General features: G+C 37.3%; 1 protein-coding gene across 2 annotated transcripts in view; it reads left to right on the top strand.

The window, feature by feature from the left end:
- The window catches only part of LOC144057872 (uncharacterized), a 32,881-nt gene extending 20,756 nt beyond the window's left edge, over positions 1-12,125 (top strand). For both annotated transcript variants that reach the window (XM_077575849.1, XM_077575850.1), the window contains exons 10-11: positions 1,680-1,832; positions 11,792-12,125. In XM_077575849.1, coding sequence (XP_077431975.1) covers positions 1,680-1,832; positions 11,792-11,971 — 333 coding nt within the window. In that variant the 3' untranslated portion in view covers positions 11,972-12,125. The remainder of the gene's footprint in view (positions 1-1,679; positions 1,833-11,791) is intronic.
- Positions 12,126-16,892: the final 4,767 nt, after the last annotated feature.

Raw genomic sequence — 16,892 nt, forward strand, 5'->3', positions numbered from 1 at the left:
GTACATTTGTTGAGTTGACAACCACAGGAAATTATAGAATTTTTCCAGGGAGTTGAAGCCTGAGGCAGTAGGACGTTCCATGCATGTTAAACATCCTTAATCAGGTTTGTTGTGCACGTGTAAATAAAAGCAGAATACAATGATTTGCAAATTCTTTTCAACCTACAATTAATTAAACTACAAAAACAATAAATGTATTGTTCTAACTGATAAACTATGCTTATTTTAAAATATACACTCATTTTGAATTTGATGTTCCAAAAAAGTCGGGACATGGGCATGTTTACCACTATGTTACATCATTTTTACTTTTTAAAAACACTCAGTTATCATTCGGGAAATGATAACACTAATTGGTGAAGCTAGATCGGTGGATTTTTTCCTCCTATTCTTACTTGAATTGCGCACCCTCCCCGGGTCACCGTTTATGTATTTTGTGCTTCATAATGTGCCAGCAATCAAGTGATAATTTCGTCTAAAAAATGTTGTCGTATTTTTGTCCCGAATTTTTTTTCAGATGAAAATGAAACGGAAACTAAAATAGAAGCTATTCATTAAGACGATAACTAAAATTGACTGACAATTTTTTGTCAATGACTAAAAAGAAAACAACACAGTGACAAAAATTCACTAAATCCAATCAGAAGAAGGAATGAAATGCGGTGGGAGGAAAAAAAAACATTCAGAAGCTGTTCACTGCCCTTTATTTAATGTTCAAAAATGTTTACATTCATTGTAATCTCAAGGCAATTATGCACTTTTTTAAAATTCAGGTGAAAAGTTTAAAGACAGCATATTATTGTCAGTTCAACATGTTTCGTTGAAACAAAGTTTAGTAGACATCGTTGTTAAATGTGTCTTGCGTGTTAAACTACAGTTACAGATGGGTGTGCTATAATTTTCTGTATAAAAGTTGCAATGTATGCTGAAGGAAAACATCGACTAAAATTGCTCTTTATTTGCGTCGCCTAAAATTGGATTAAAACAATCAAATTACTAAATTATGACTAAAACTTTAATTAATTTTAGTAAAAAAGACTATCACTAAAAGTAAATTCAAATTTCTTGTCAAAATAAACGCTGACACCAATTGTAGTTGTTGTAATATGATGGGGCTCAGAGCAGTTCTCTTACAAAATGTGTCTCATCCTGAAATTATCTTTCCACTAATCATTTATTTCAAGAAGTCTAATTGATAGACAAAAATCAGTAATTTATCAAATTATTTTTATTCAGTTATTTCATGAAATTATTGACATGGCCCTAAATAAAACTAATGTCATTGCAGAAAGTTTATAATCTCTATTGTGAATATCTCAAAAATACTGGAATTTGTAGATTTAAAAAAACATCTTTTTGCCTCAGGCAAAGTCTGTATGGTACCAATACAACGACTTTCAAAACTAAACAGCTACTGTCTGGGGGGAAATTCATTTGCATTCTAATACATTTTTGTTCCACTATTTCATAGCTGTTGCACTTTTTGTTTATAGATGTAAGAAAGTAGCATCGGCAAAACCATGTGGCTCCAATAGGCATTGGAATTTATGCAACATTTTGATAATGATTACATTGTAATTGGGGTGTGTGTGTTGAAATGACTGCGCATAGAAGGTTATTTAGATCTCCCCCTGTTTTGTATAGTAAATAATAAATAATGTCCCCCTTCTGTCTCCCAGGTGTGGTATCTCTCCGGCTGGGTTTGCTACCTGCAGTTAGAGAGAGCCAAAGAGCTGCAGGAAAGAGAAGGAAGAACACTCACAGAGGTGGAGGAAGAAGAGAGGTCAGCGCTCACGGAGGCGTCCCGATTGCATTTAACCAAGGCTAAAAAGGTAATCCATGAAATATGCCAATTAATTGTTAATTAACTCACTTGCTCCCAAAAACGTATAAATATGTTCTATTTTAAATACCAAGGCTAAAAAGGCAATCCATGAAATATGCTAATTAATTGTTAATGAACTCATTTGTCCCAAAAACGTATAAATATGTTCTATTTTAAATGTTTAAGTGTCCCAAAGACGTATTTATATGTTTTTTATGCTAGAGTATACAGAAGGCTTTGATGCAGCCTCTCAACTGCAAAGAACAGTTGAAGAAATGGTAGTTATTACACAAACGGCCAGCAGGTGGAAATGAACCAGAGCCATGTTGAAAAAAAAACCTCAGTTACTCAGAATTCTAAATAGATTTGTGAATAATGATGAAACTTTGCTACATTCTAATGCTAATTGCTGCAAAATGGAAACAGATAGAAATATACTTTTTTTCCCTGAAAAAATAAGAGACTTTAATCTTTCTTTTGGTAGGTTTAATGTTTTTATAGCAATACAACACAATAGTCTGTGGGCCTTGCAAAATCAGTCAAAATCCCGAAAAAGAGCCGGGAGTGCAGGGGATTGCTTCTGTCAAAATGGCTGTGAGGGAATGAGTTAAATGTAACTGTGATGCATAAACACCATATTTGTTTTGGGGTTTAATTGTACTCCCCCTTATTGTAAGTAACACCAGAGCTTCTTTTATTTTTTTTATTTTTTTTTACAATGACAAATCCATATTGCTGAACTGCAGTCTTAATTACGTCCGAACCAGCGGGACAAGGCAACAGGCTACTTATTGTTCAGTCGCTTAGCAACCAGCGCGAAATACGGGCAAGCTTGCACCTCGTTGCTGTCATCCCCGCACGCCATGAAAACCGATTGCAATGTGTTAGTGCCTTCACACATTTTTACTATAAAACACAAAATCAATAAAGCATTTTTGATAAATAAGAGAAAACATTTATAGCAGCTATTTAGGCTTAGTTACCACTGTGTCTTTATAAGATGTGTTAGAATACACATGGACACATAAACACAGATTTTCAGCTGGGATTCAACCAGGCCAAGAATAAAAACAGCGACAGGCGGGGCCGAGGCAGGGAGAATGACATAGGAGGCAACGGAAGAAACAGATTGAATGTGAGGTTGATGTGTATGTGTGGTTTGTGTGGGTGGGAAAGTGTTGAGGTGTACATGGTGAATTGCGGCGCACATAAAATCAATCGTAAACCTGATGTGAAATGGAATTTGAGTCTCACTCAGACAGAGCTAAGGTTCAGGTCGGATCTGCTATACATTCGCTGAGGACAATGGAATAGATGAATATATACTTGTGTGTGCAGATGTGTGTGTGCAAATAGAGGTCAAAGGATTTACTATTTGATGTGGCTGAGAGGAGATCTCACGAGCAAGGATTGTGAGAAGGGTTGGACCAAGGTGTGCTCATGTCATGAAACTTTAATGACTTTATCCGCCAAAAATGTGACTGGAGGACTGAAGCAAATGTGTCTGTGTGTGTGTGTGTGTGTGTGTTCCGGATGTGCGCTCACACCCTGTTCTTGCCAAGCAAGATCTAAAAACTCATTCACTCCCAAAGATGGCTTTAGATGCCAAATATGCACTGGGGGGGGGTTGGCAACTTGGCACTAAATGATTAAAAGAATGTATTATTTGGACAATATTTTCACTATAGTGCCAAAATGGTATGTGAGTGCGTATGTGTGCGGAGGAATGTAAAAAGAGGGAACTTGACAGGAAGATCGTTTGGAGAGAATATGCGCCAGAATGTAACGTGTGAGGATAGAATTGATGCAATCAAAAAGAAAGTTATGGACACTAATGAGAATGAGGTGAAAATAGCTTTGGCCATGGCCAAGGTGACTATGGCACACCTGAAAATGATTATTTTGCTAATTAGCAAATGCAATACCTACCTACCAAATTTTATTCCGTTGCTGTTGCCCTAATGAAGTTGAAATGCCTTTGCTTCGAAAATATAAAAAAAAAAAACTAGGGGCCACGACTTACCGTCACAAATGCTTCATTTCCAATTTAAATTCGCCATCACTTTTCAATTCCTTTTTTCCACCCATTTCCGACATTTGCCTTTTATTATGGTCAAAATTGAGCTTGCCTGTTGCATTTTGAGAAGTAATTTATTTCATAACACATGCCTATCAATTTTAAATCGTTGCAAGGGCAGACACAGTCATTTTCCCATCAGAAATAATGGGAATTGAATGAATCTGTTTCCGGGTAAAACTATTGCCCTACCAAAAAGAATGTCACACTGTAAAAAGGATGTTACAACATGGCAGTTCGGACTCTTAGGGATATCATTTGCTAGAAGACTATCTTTGTCTTCCGCGTGTTCGTGTTGTTCGGGTAGAGAGAATGTTGATTTTCTGAATACAGACTGGAGATCGGTGAACAGGTCCTTCGAAGGATTTATTTTACAGAATATTCCGGACACAAGCAAGTTTACAGACAAATGGCTGCAGTCTTCTCGCAAGCGTGTAGTTACAGCGGACTCACAGCATTCTTATACTATCTTGAAAAGCAGGATCCAGAAATTGCGACAGCACTTACAAAGACACATCCACAGATATAAGTTCTACTGAGGAAATAAGTAAATTAAAACAGTTATGACTAAATCTATGCAGTAGACCCTCTTCACCTTCCCAAACATTTTGTAAACAGGGGAAGTCAACTTTAAGGGTTCAACTAAAGATGGACGAGTGCACTAATAAGGGCATTGGGTACTCGTGAAGTATCAGGACAAAGCACAAAAGAAAAAGTCTTCGTCGCCAGTAGTTCGTGCTACATTGTGGCTGTTGGACACATGGATGAATCATCATATCAATCAGAAAGACAATAAGGTCTTTCAACCCTAGTATAATTGTTAATTGAATAATGAGAAACAACATAGCATATTAGCATAAACTTCCTGAAACACCCTTCATTGTCATGCATTCATACTATAAAACACAAGGCACATTGTTAGTTTATGGCATAGTGCCATCTGGGTTCTTTTCCCCCAGCATATAAAATTTTGAGTAGAAAAGCTTATATTTATCAAGGCAACATTTGAAAGTGACTTTTAAAAACGCTAATGAAGCTTGTGCGATCAATGTTGATTTGCAAAGGAGTCTTAAGTTGTTTGTGTTGAAGGCCTAACGACTGCCAAGTTTTTCTACTTGAGGCTTCTTCAAATCAAGCGTGATATTTGATGGCATAACTCGGTCTCATTTTCATTGCTCCATGACTGACTCAGCAGTGGTCCTTTTGAGTGTTGCCTAGCAGCTGCTTCTTCTCCAGGCCAAAGGGAGCGAGTGTCAGAAAATGTAAATTAATCAAGAATAATATTCATGGATTTGGTGGTTTAATGTGCGCATATTTGAATGGATTTTCACTTGGAATCACATCTGTGGCATATGTTATTGTGACACACTGTTTTTGCATTCTGTCGCTAATCAATAGCTAGTTTTGTTCAAGTTGAATACAGATGGACTTTATTTATATATATCGCTTACATTCACCAGTAATTCGAATCCGACCAGTATTGACACAAAATATTCCTTGGGTTGAGTTGTATTGTTTTTTTTTGGTGTGTGAAAGTGCTTTTTTTATATTATCTCACATGGTCATGATAGGCCTCCAGCAGATCTTCGAGCTGTTCCAGTTTCCGTCCTAAGATCCTGAGCTCAGTTATTATTCTATATTTATGGCCTTAAAGTATTTTTCATACAAATATTCACAGCATGTATGACCTTACTTACTGCCGGGGAACGGCATGGCTCAGCGGTAGAGTTGTTGTCTCCCATCCGTGAGGTTGTGGGTTCGATTCTCACCCCTGGTGTCCTTGAGCAAGGCACTGCACCCCGATTATGTTACGTAATCGGCATACTCTGCTGTAAACAGAGGACCCTTCTCCGTGTATGCGTGGTTACGGTGTGAGTGCTTCAGGCAAGGACTTAAACGAAGAGCAAAGTGGACCTTGAAAAAGTTATGCGATTGCACACAACGCTTCTCTTAGCAACTCTCTGCGCCGTGAAAGAGTGAGAAATGCGGTCTGATCTAAGCATCACGGTGTGGAGAATGCGTAAAGAATTGCTGTTATATGTATAGCGACCTCTTGAGTTGGTGTACACAGAAAAGCAAGGTCTGAGAATCCAAACTAAAAGTTTTCCTCTTTGAAGAAAACCACCTGGAGTCTCACGCACTTTACTTAAAAGCAAGTGTTCTTCTGTAGTCTTCCGCCGCTCCGTTGTGCCGGCCATCTTTGTCTAGCATGTCTTTAGAATGGGTCCCCCTGAAGATTCTTTTACTCATTATTGTAAAAAAAAAAAAAAAAAAAGAGTAATATTTACTTGGAGAAGCCTATTCACTCAGAAATTCAAAGTAAAGTTTACAAGGAACATTTTGAGTACATTTGACCAGTTTATTAAAAAAAAGAGTTACTCAAGCCTTGAGAAACGAACTCATGACCATCAGCTTGGAAGACAGTCACTCTACCACCTGCGCCATGCCACTCTTGCCACAATACTGCATTGCTGGTGTGTCCAAAATGAGACCAAAAAATAGGTGTGTTGAAGGTACAAGGATTCCGCCTGACACCATCAATATACTAACACACAGCAGGAGTGGCATGGCTTAGGTGGTAGAGTGGTTGTCTCCCAACCTGATGGTTGTGGGGTTTGTTACGCTCAACCCTTGAGTAACATTATTTTATTAATTTTTTTAATAAACTTGTCAAATGTACTCAAAACTCTCCTTGTAAAATTTGCTTCGAATTTCTGAGTAAAAAACGTTACAATTTTTTTTTTTTTGTGTAAACAGTGTCCGTCACTTGTGACACTAGTCCTGGAACTTTTCTGACGCAACCTCCTGGCGTTAGCATTCAGCATACCAAGAGATTTTGGACAATTCTATGCTCCTAATTTTGTGGCAACAGAGGTGGCACTTTCCTCTTCCTTTTTTTTTTTTTTTTTTTCAGGAAAGCTCAGTATTGTTCATTCGATTTGACATCATCATTGCTCTCCTTTTTTTTTTATTTTTTTTTATAAAAATAATAAAATAAAATAAAATAAAAAAATATTTATATATATATAATATATAATATAATATATATAATAATATAATAAAAAAAAAATTTGTATGTGTGTGCGTGCGTGCGTGCGAGCGTGTGTGTATTCACACACACGCTCGCACGCACGCCTAAAGCCTATTAAAAAAAATCCCATACTAATAATATAATATAATAATAAATTGCCAAATGCAGAAACATCAATGTAAGTTATCACGATGTGGTGGCTCTCGCTAACAGACAGAATTAAGTAACCAGAATTAGGTTAAAAAATTCTATATACGTAGACCATGTTTCTATAAATTTTGATTTGGCACTTTCCTCTTCCAACATTACAGACGTTACATTTCAGAGTCTGGTGTTGATAAACTTGACCTCACAACCTTTTAGAACACATTTAGGATGAATTTGATGAGACGCTGAGAGCCAGGCCTTCAGTGTGTGACCTCACAAATGGTGAATTGCCTCCACACATCATTTTGAACTCTATAGATTAGGAATGAGTTGTCACCTAAGTTCAGATATTAGTCAAGGCAGGTGAGTGAATACGATATAGTGTACCTTCTGTACAGGATGTCCTCTACGCACCCTGTGATTTGATACGAGTAAGACTCTCACCCAAGGCTGCAACATGCAATTATTCACTGTATTGAGCCCCAGTTCCTGTGATTACAGCCAACCTTTATTCAGAGCGGATAGACATCTCCAGGCGTCTGAGAGTGACAATCAATGCGATTTTATTCCTCTTCTACCCGATGTGTGAGTGTGTGTTGTGGCACTAAGGAGGCTGAGAAGGTGGGAGTACGACAGACCTTGTGGCTGGGTCATGCTCCCCCCCCCCCTTTTTTTTTCTTTCTACCCCTTAAGAGCTGCAACCTGCGGAGAAAGCATCCTCACACACTCAAGTGCACATTGTTATGCTCCAAATGAGTTCCCCTGAGTGCGTGTCAGGATGTTGCTTGGAGCCCGCCGCTTTAGCAAGGCAGTCACACACACTCGTCGACTCTCTTCTGGCCTTGTGACCCTGCGCTTGTATACTAGATAGTACACTGGACTATTACAACTTCTCTAGTTTTGTTTCTCTCTCTTTAAAAAGAAAAAAGGAAAAAAAAAAAAGGTCGTTAGCGTAAATCTCTGCAGCAGCTCTGCTTACTCTGCATTTACACGCCGAGAATTACAGCGCTATGCTTCCTGTCCTCAGTGGCAGGGGAAGCAGTTTTATCACCCCGCTCCCCCTTTGAGTTCAGTAATTACACACAAGCGGAGTATTTTACAGAGATAAATCTGCTGGATGCGTGGGGAACTTTTCTTTTTTTTTTATTCTTTCTTGCAATATTTCACTGAGATGGCAAATTTGATAGTGTGTTGCATAGCCATATGTGCTTCGAGCTCCAGAGTTCAATGTAAATAAGTACTTTTTAAAAGTAGAGGTAATCGTTTTCTCCATTTCTTTGTGAAAACAAGAATAATTTTGGGGAGGATTAGATTAGAGGTTCAATTATTCTTAAACGTTGTGTGCGTAGCTTTTCTGGCCTTTTTGCAACATTAAGTGAATTTGTTAAATATTTTGTACATAAACAAATTAAATTTGCAATCAATAGTTCACATTTGTGGTAGTATTTTATAGTTCAATAAGGACATATCAACTCATTCACTCCCAGCCATTTTCACTGAAGCAACCCCCTTCGCTCCCGGCTGTTTGACTGGATTTTGACTGATTTTGCAAAGCCCACAGAAGATTCTGTTCTTGCTATAAAAACATGGAACATACCAAAAAAAAGATTAGAGTCTCTTCTAAAAAAAAGTATACTTATATCTGTTTCCGTTTTGCAGCAATTAGCATTAGAATATAGCTAAGTTTCATCATCATTTACAAACCTGTTGAAAACACTGGGGGGAAAAGAGCTTGTTGCAACAAGGCTGATCTCTTATACTCTACTGCCACCTGCTGGCCATTTTTTTGTAATAACTACCATTGCTTTAAGCGACCTATTCAGGTCAGACGCTGCATCAAAGCCTTCTGTAAACTCTAGCATAAAACAAACATAAAAAAACATATACATACGTATTTGGGAGGGAAGGACAAATGATTAAAAACGTATTTATACGTTTTTTGGGTTTGAATTAATTCTGAAAGTAATTTGTTGGGATGTACTTATTTATGTTGCTCATCACTGTACATTGCAGGCCACATAGAACAGCAATAGGAAGACGAATGTTGTTTTCCTCTGTGTAGCGGAGTGTTCCACCAAAGAAGCTAATTTGCCAAATGAAGGGAAAAAACAGTTTAGCAGCGTTTTGTGAGCTGTGAGAGGCTCGCTGACAGCATGCAAGCTGCTCTAGGATAATTCAACCGTCCTAACCGGCATTTAGAGACTTAAAACGCCAGAGCTGCACACTTCCCTCAGCTCCAAGTGGCTGTTTGCTGACATCTTAATGTTGCACTGTTAAAATTCAGTGGCCTAGTGTGATAGCGCGGCAATTCAGGGACACAAGGTCTTGATCAAGGAAGGAAGTGACTACATCAAACTACACACTGGACCCGACAGGATTTTGTAGCTGAAGGTCAGTGTCAAGAAATATGTATTCTAATAACCTAGTAGAGCTTGTCTTGAGACTTGGAGGGTCAAAGATTATGATAACATGCAGACATTTTAATCTGTTTCTAGAAAGCTGTAGAGTCCTTAAAGGGGAAGTCAACCTTAAACATTTCTTCACAATAATACGTTATATGTGGCCTCACTAGTCTAAACATGACATTAGGATTAATATTGCATTTGTGGAATATGATTTATGATGAAAAATCCATTTCCATTTCAGGGGGTGGCCATTTTGCCACTTGCTGTCAACTGAAGATGACATCACAGTTGCTCAGAGCTCAAACGACCAATCACAGCTCACCTGTTATCTGAAGCTGAGCTGTGTTTTGTTCTTACCTGAGACCTGAGCGACTGTGATGTCAATTTTACTCGACAGGAAGTCGAAAATGGCCGCCTTTTGATATTGGTAAAAAAAATGCTGGATTTTGCTGCTTAACTCATATCCCACTAACACAATATTAACCAAAATACTGTATTTGGACTAGTGGGGCTGCTCAAGAATTTTTGGGGGTTGCCTTCCCTTTTAAATCTGTAATGCATGCATATGTGAATACAGTATCACAGTCTAATGCAAGATCATTTGGGTATTAGTAAAGAATTCTACGTACCGTAAAACCTGGACAATCCCTTCTATGGCACTGGTCAACTTCTTACTTCATAATATTAAGACTAAATTAAACTGAACCATAAATAAACAAAAACATCTTTGCGATGTACATTTCACTACGCTGTAATTATGTTGATGTTCACTTCGCAGTGTCAGGATGGAGACGTGCACCACTTTTCCATGTTGCAAGTTAATTTTTGGTTCTTCAGCCTGGTGTCAAACTCATTTTCATAGCATTCCACATCGGAATTATGCTTGCCCTCAGAGACCCGGTTTTAATTGAAATGCTAGAAATGTACAAACTCCTGCATTTAGTTATCATTCACTTTTACCAACAAATTAATTGCATATTTTAAATCTGAAGTAAAGGGGAAAATAGTGGCAAGGAGTAGTAGCAGGAACACGACCCAAATTTTGGGGAAAATATGCCTGTAGGTTTGTATGACATGTAATGGTTAAAAATTAGATACATGGGGAGAAACAATGCAACATAATTTATTGCTAAGAGTAGTTTGTTGGTTTTAGTATAACCATATACTGGTTAAGAACGGCTTTTCCTGGTATGGTATGATATGGTAATGATTGTGTAAATGAACACCTGTGTGGTTCAACAATCATTTTAAAAAACAAACTCATGAACACGTCTGGTCAAAAATATTACCCCTAAAATAGATTAAGAATAATTTGAACATAGGGCCATGTTGTCTTCAAACTTGTAATTGAGTCAGTCTGTCTATTTAAATTGTGACAAGTAGTTACGCTGCTGTCTGGTGACCTGAGGTGTACCGCACTAAACCTGGCCCATGTTTACAAACAAAAGAGGAAGTTGTCCCAGCAGAAACAGAAAATTATAGAAGGTAAATACTATAAGGCTTTAATAGTTCACAAACAAACCGCCTTTACATGAGATTTATTAACTCATTCACTCCCAGCCATTTTCACGCAAGCAACCCCCTTCACTCCCGGCTGTTTTACTGGATTTTGACAGATTTTCCAAGGTCCACAGAATATTGGGTTCTATTGCTATAAAAACATGAGATTTTTATAGATTAGGTTTTTGAATTAGATTCTCTTCTTTCATCAGGAAAATAAAGTATATTTGTATCTGTTTCCGTTTTGCAGCAATTAGCATTAGAATATAGCTAGTAGGTAAAAGGGCTTGTTGCAGCATGGCCCTGGTTGATCTCTTATACTTTGCTGCCATCTGCTGGCCATTTTTGTTATAACTACCATTGCTTTCAAAGCCTTCTGTATGGTCTAGCATAAAAAAAGATAATTAAAAAAAAAATAAATAAAAAAAAAAAAACATAAACGTATAAATACGTTTTTGGGACCATTGTGATATGTAAAATAGAATGTATTCATACATTTTTGGGGGAGCAAATGAGTTAATGTTATTAGTTAGCAATTTAGCCTAAACAATGTGCTTGCACACATTTTTGGTGCGAAGAATATTTCCCCAGAAGACTTAGATTGACCTCAAATAATCTACTTTAGATGCTTTTAACTGGAGGTTATGCTGTAGAAATAATCTGTTCTATTAAAAAAAAAAATGGTGGAAGGCAATTTAAACCACATCTGCAAGAATATGCTTGTAGTGAATGACTGAAGCTTCCTTCTTTCTGTTTGAGATACTTGCTTGTTTGCTAGCTCATGTCATCCTTTTTATGTTTGGCAGCTGCACAGCAAGCTCCGCTGTGACGACCAACCCATGTTGGAGCACGTGGAGCAGCTGCTGGGCGAGCTTGGAGGAGAGTTGGAGGGCGAGGAGGCTCAAGTTGGGGTCGATGAAGACTTTGAACCTGCTAGTGATGAGGAGGAGGAGGAGGCGAAGGAGGATGCACCTATGGAATACTGACCACACCCCCTGTTTTGTAGCTCCCTGTAATATAAAATATATCTTTTAAATTACTCATAAGTGCCTTTCCACTGGCCAAACATAACATCTGTTTATCTGAGAAATGAATCCAAGTTGATTAAAAGATGCAGCTGATTTACTCAGTTTATGAGTATGTTAAGTGCTTTTTTTGACATGTTTTTCTCTTCAACAATCTTGTAAAGTCTTTTTGTTTTTTAAGGATTTTAAAACATTAAACCAGCTGTCAAATTGGCCTACAAAAACACTACCGTGAGTTATACTTGAAGGGATACGCCGAGAAGCTGTTTACAACATTTACTAAACACTGAAGATGTCATTCTTTGTTAAAACAATTTAGCCGATTTTATATTGAAACAATTGCAGTGTCATTTTAGACCGTTTACCTTCTCGCCACTTTCACTCAAGTAAACGACACAAATCTTTCAGTTCAGAGAATGTAAGCAGCAGGAGCAGCAGACTATACTTCCGCTGAAAATGTTGCTTAAACGCCAAAGTGACAGTTGTGTCACTTGTGAGGGGAAACGAAGTGGTTGAGGTCACAAGCGGATTTAAATGATTCACAGTTTGCCATTGAGAATGCCAATCAGCAGCGCTTTAGCATAAGTTACTCAAGTGCTTGCATGTACTGAATATACACGACTTATAAGTTATATTGGGTGAAATTTTAAGATGAACCTAAAATGCACTCAAACCTTCGCAGTTGAACTTAATTTGACCTTCTCTAAACATTTAAATGCACAACTGTTTTCATTTTTCAGTACGTTTGCACAACTGGTTGTTCTCTAACAAAGAGCTGAACAACAAAATCCATAACCAGTGTTTGATACATAAATCAACTAACCCCACTTTCTTCCCTCCTCCGTGCACGGGTTCACTTCAGAAACAGAAAAAAAAAAGGCAATTGACTTCAAAGAGCACGCGGGTTAGTCAGCTCTATTGCAGTGAATCTTATTGTGTATGTTTTTTAAGTACTCCTCAAAAAAAAGCTTGCTAGCCGCGCAATAAGAATGACTGCGTCAATACATGATTAATGCGACCATTTTTTATGATTAACTCATTCACTGCCATTGACGGCTATAGACGTCAAAAATTCATTTGAAATATTTCTATTAGTTTAACATTTTTTTCCACTTGTTAACAAGAGTATGAAAACCTAGAACTTTTTATTGTACATTTAGAACAGATATAAAATTTGTGATTAATCATGAGTTAACTAGTGAAGTCATGCGATTCAATTACGATTAAAAAATTTAATCGCCTCATTTTTAATAATCTTTTCTTTTTTTTAAATTGCACCAGCCGATCAATTGTAATTAATTGCATGACTTCACTAGTTAACTCACGATTAATCACAAATTTTATATCTGTTCTAAATGTACAATAAAAAGTTCTAGGTTTTCATACTCTTGTTAAGAAAAGTGGGGAAAAAATGTTAAACTAATAGAAATAGTTCAAATGAATTTTTGACGTCTATAGCCGTCAATGGCAGTGAATTAGTTAACCAAACCTAGAATTTTTTTATTGTACATTTAGAACAGATATAAAATTTGTGATTAATCGTGAGTTAACTAGAGTGAAGTCATGCGATTCAATTACGTTTACAAATTTTAATTGCCTGGCGCCCCTCATTTTTAAAATATTTTCTTTCTTTTTTTTAAATCGCCACAGAAAACTTATAGAAATAGTTCAAATGAATTTTTGACGTCTATAGCCGTCAATGGCAGTGAATGAGTTAATTAATGCGTTAACGCTTAAATTAAGCACTATAAACTTTAGAATGACCTGTATTTCTGCCCAAATTTGACATAAAATGTGATCTGATTCTCCTAGACACACACTTTACTTTCTGGGGTTGCTTTGCTCCATTTAGCACGGACAGTTTGCACACCCATACTTACAGTAACATAAGTGCAGTGAAAAGCTATGTGAACCTTTATATTTATAAAGCAGTTTAATAATTTTGGACCCAACTGCTTGGGGACCCCAGTTCCAAGTGGGATGTTTCTGATTTACCAACTGTCTGCTAGAATCGATTTTCACTGCGACGTATTAGCGAAAGAGGGAAAGCAACTAATTACGCAAGTGATGACAGTATTAAAACCTACAATTACAAATGCTGAAAGTGTTCGACCAAGCCAATTTCATATTCACTCCAGCGCATTTCACTGTGCATATCACACCCAAACACAGACACTCACGCCCGTGAAGCCTCTTTGAAGGATTCCATAACCGCTAAATGGGAACGTTATCTGAGATCCCGGTCCTGATTGCGATCTGGCTCAAAGCTGAGCAACCTGTTTTGGAATATGAATGCGCTGCTCCCGTTGCTGTTTGTGACTAAGAAGATGTCAAATAAGGCTCTGGAGGAAACGCACAGATCGGAATCTCTGATGTGTGATGCAAGCTGCGTTTTATCAGCGCCCAACGTGATGCGATGTTTTGTTAGACCGTCGAGGCCTTTTTACGACAATGTTTTTTTTGCTTGTGAGATGCTTATAGTGTATGATAATATGGCAGGGGTGCAGGCTTAAAGGACTGACTACCTGCAGCGAGGCTGTCATCCGGCATTTGGCTGCATAATTACAACGAGCCCTGGTGTGTCTGCCTTTTTTCATGCGTGTGCGCCGCCTCATCTGCAGAGTTGTGTGATTAATGACTCCAGGGGTGACTGAACATGGTCGGTCAGCCCTTTCTAGTTATTCTGAGCTGACCTATTGTGAGTGGGCCGTGGTGGACGCACAAAGCCTCGGGTAATCTCCAAATCCTTGGCCACTCTCTCACCTGTACGTCAGCATCAGCACCAGCAGTTGTTTTTTTTTTTTAACTCCCTGAGATGGGAGAATGCGCGATCCACACAAGGACACGCATTTAATCACGGGGAAAGGACACTCACTGTACGGCATAGCTCGCCTCTGTCACCTGTCTTTGCGAGAATAGGTTTCTCGAGACCAAGGGCACAGTAATAATAAATAATGATGATAGAAAAATAAAGACATTTAATAAACATGCAATTGGAATTGGGCTTTAGTGAATTATTGTCGATATTGTGGTCTTATTATTGACGGGGGGCAGTCATTTTTGTCAGTCAGTCAATGAGAAGTCATTGTCATGTTACAGTCAGGGTTGAAAGTAAAAATCAACATTTCGCCAAGCATAATTTATTAAATACTTTTTTTTTCTGTTGCTTTGCTTATAGTGTAATTCTATCTTATAGTTTGCTAGATAACAGCCAATCAGTGCCTACACGGTTTTATATACTGTGCTTAATGACCCATTCATTCAAATCATATCTAAAAAGCACAATGACACAACAATCTCTTAATTATACACAATTCGAAATGCTTCTTTTCACTTAAGTTTGTTTTTTCTTGATATGAATGTGTTGAACAAGGTTCTGTATTGCATTTCATGAAACCATGACAAGAAACCATCTGTATCATTTTTTAGTAAAATAGTTCCGCGTGCTTGTAGCATATTTGGAGGACCAAAATTGACAAAAAAATAAATAAATATATATATATATATATATATATATAATTTAAAAAATAAATGCAAAAAAGAAATATAAATGGAAATAAAAACAACATAGTATTTTAAAAAATAAATACAAAAATAAAAAACAAGCTATATGGAAATAAAAACAACATAATATTTAAATAAATAAATACAAGTAAAAATAATAAAAAATGAGATAAAAAATAAATATAAAAATAAATGTGGAAATAAATACAAAAATGAATATGAATATAATTAAATGTCAATCAATCAAACGCTTTCAGCCTATATGTATATGGTGTTTTAATTCCCATTTATATTTATTTTATTTTATTTTATTTCATTTTGAATTATGTTTTTATATCAATTTTTATTTTCACTTAAATTTTTTTATTTTGGCATTTTTGGTCCGCCATACTAGCATGCCATAATATGGCTGTATGCTACTGTATGCTATGTTGCAATAATGCCATTTGTGTTGATACAGCTTCTACGAGGAGTAAAGTTGGCGTTAGCACACAGCTTTTTCTTTGCCATCAGTGCTGTGGAGGTTGGAATGAATGTTTTAAGTCAGAATAGCTGAAGCTAGCGACGCTAACCGCTATTCGCCACCTGTTGAGTAGAGGCACAAGCGGCGAAAGCCATTCTGTGGCAGGGTTTTTACTTTTTAGAACTGCATTCCACAACCCTGCGTATAAGTACGCCTTGTTGGCGGACATTTTGCTCCTCCACAGAGCGTTATAGCACGGCAATGGCAGCAGACGGGTGAGTTGAAAGTCCTTTGTCCATTGGCCGATTCAAGACGAGATGGCAATTTGATTGTGTTACTAACTTTTAGCAACCTTACATTTCCTTTGGTGGATGTTGAAGATATTTCCGAAGAGTTCCACCTTAGTCTGATTCAAGGCGTCACAATCTGTTACCAAAGAGAACATTTTCTTTGCTGATGTGTTGCGTCTTTTGTTGAGGACAGTCCGTGGTCACGCCGATACAAAAAAAGGATGATTCATGATACTACTTTTTTTTGGGTGTGTGTGGGAGGCATGCTGAATTTTTCCTACACGACGTCTATAGGAAAAAAACATTTCCATGGTCAAACTACAGCCCAAAAAAACTTTATAAACTTCAGAAAATGTATTGCACGATACAATATCACATTATCATAATATTATGATCACATCTGTGTCAGTTCACTGTTTATATCACTAACACCTCCATAATTAGTGAGTACCTGACTATCTCAAAATGAGTGTTTAAAAAAACTAAAATCCAACATGATGAGACAAATATAGGATAGAATAATCCTGGATTAACAGCTCTGTAACGCACGTATCGTAGCAACATCTCAAGCGCAAACTAATCGCCGACAGTCACACAAAGCACCAACACAACCGCGGGGTGTTTT

Source organism: Vanacampus margaritifer, chromosome 9 (assembly GCF_051991255.1).
Source record: "Vanacampus margaritifer isolate UIUO_Vmar chromosome 9, RoL_Vmar_1.0, whole genome shotgun sequence".
Taxonomy (NCBI): domain Eukaryota; kingdom Metazoa; phylum Chordata; class Actinopteri; order Syngnathiformes; family Syngnathidae; genus Vanacampus; species Vanacampus margaritifer.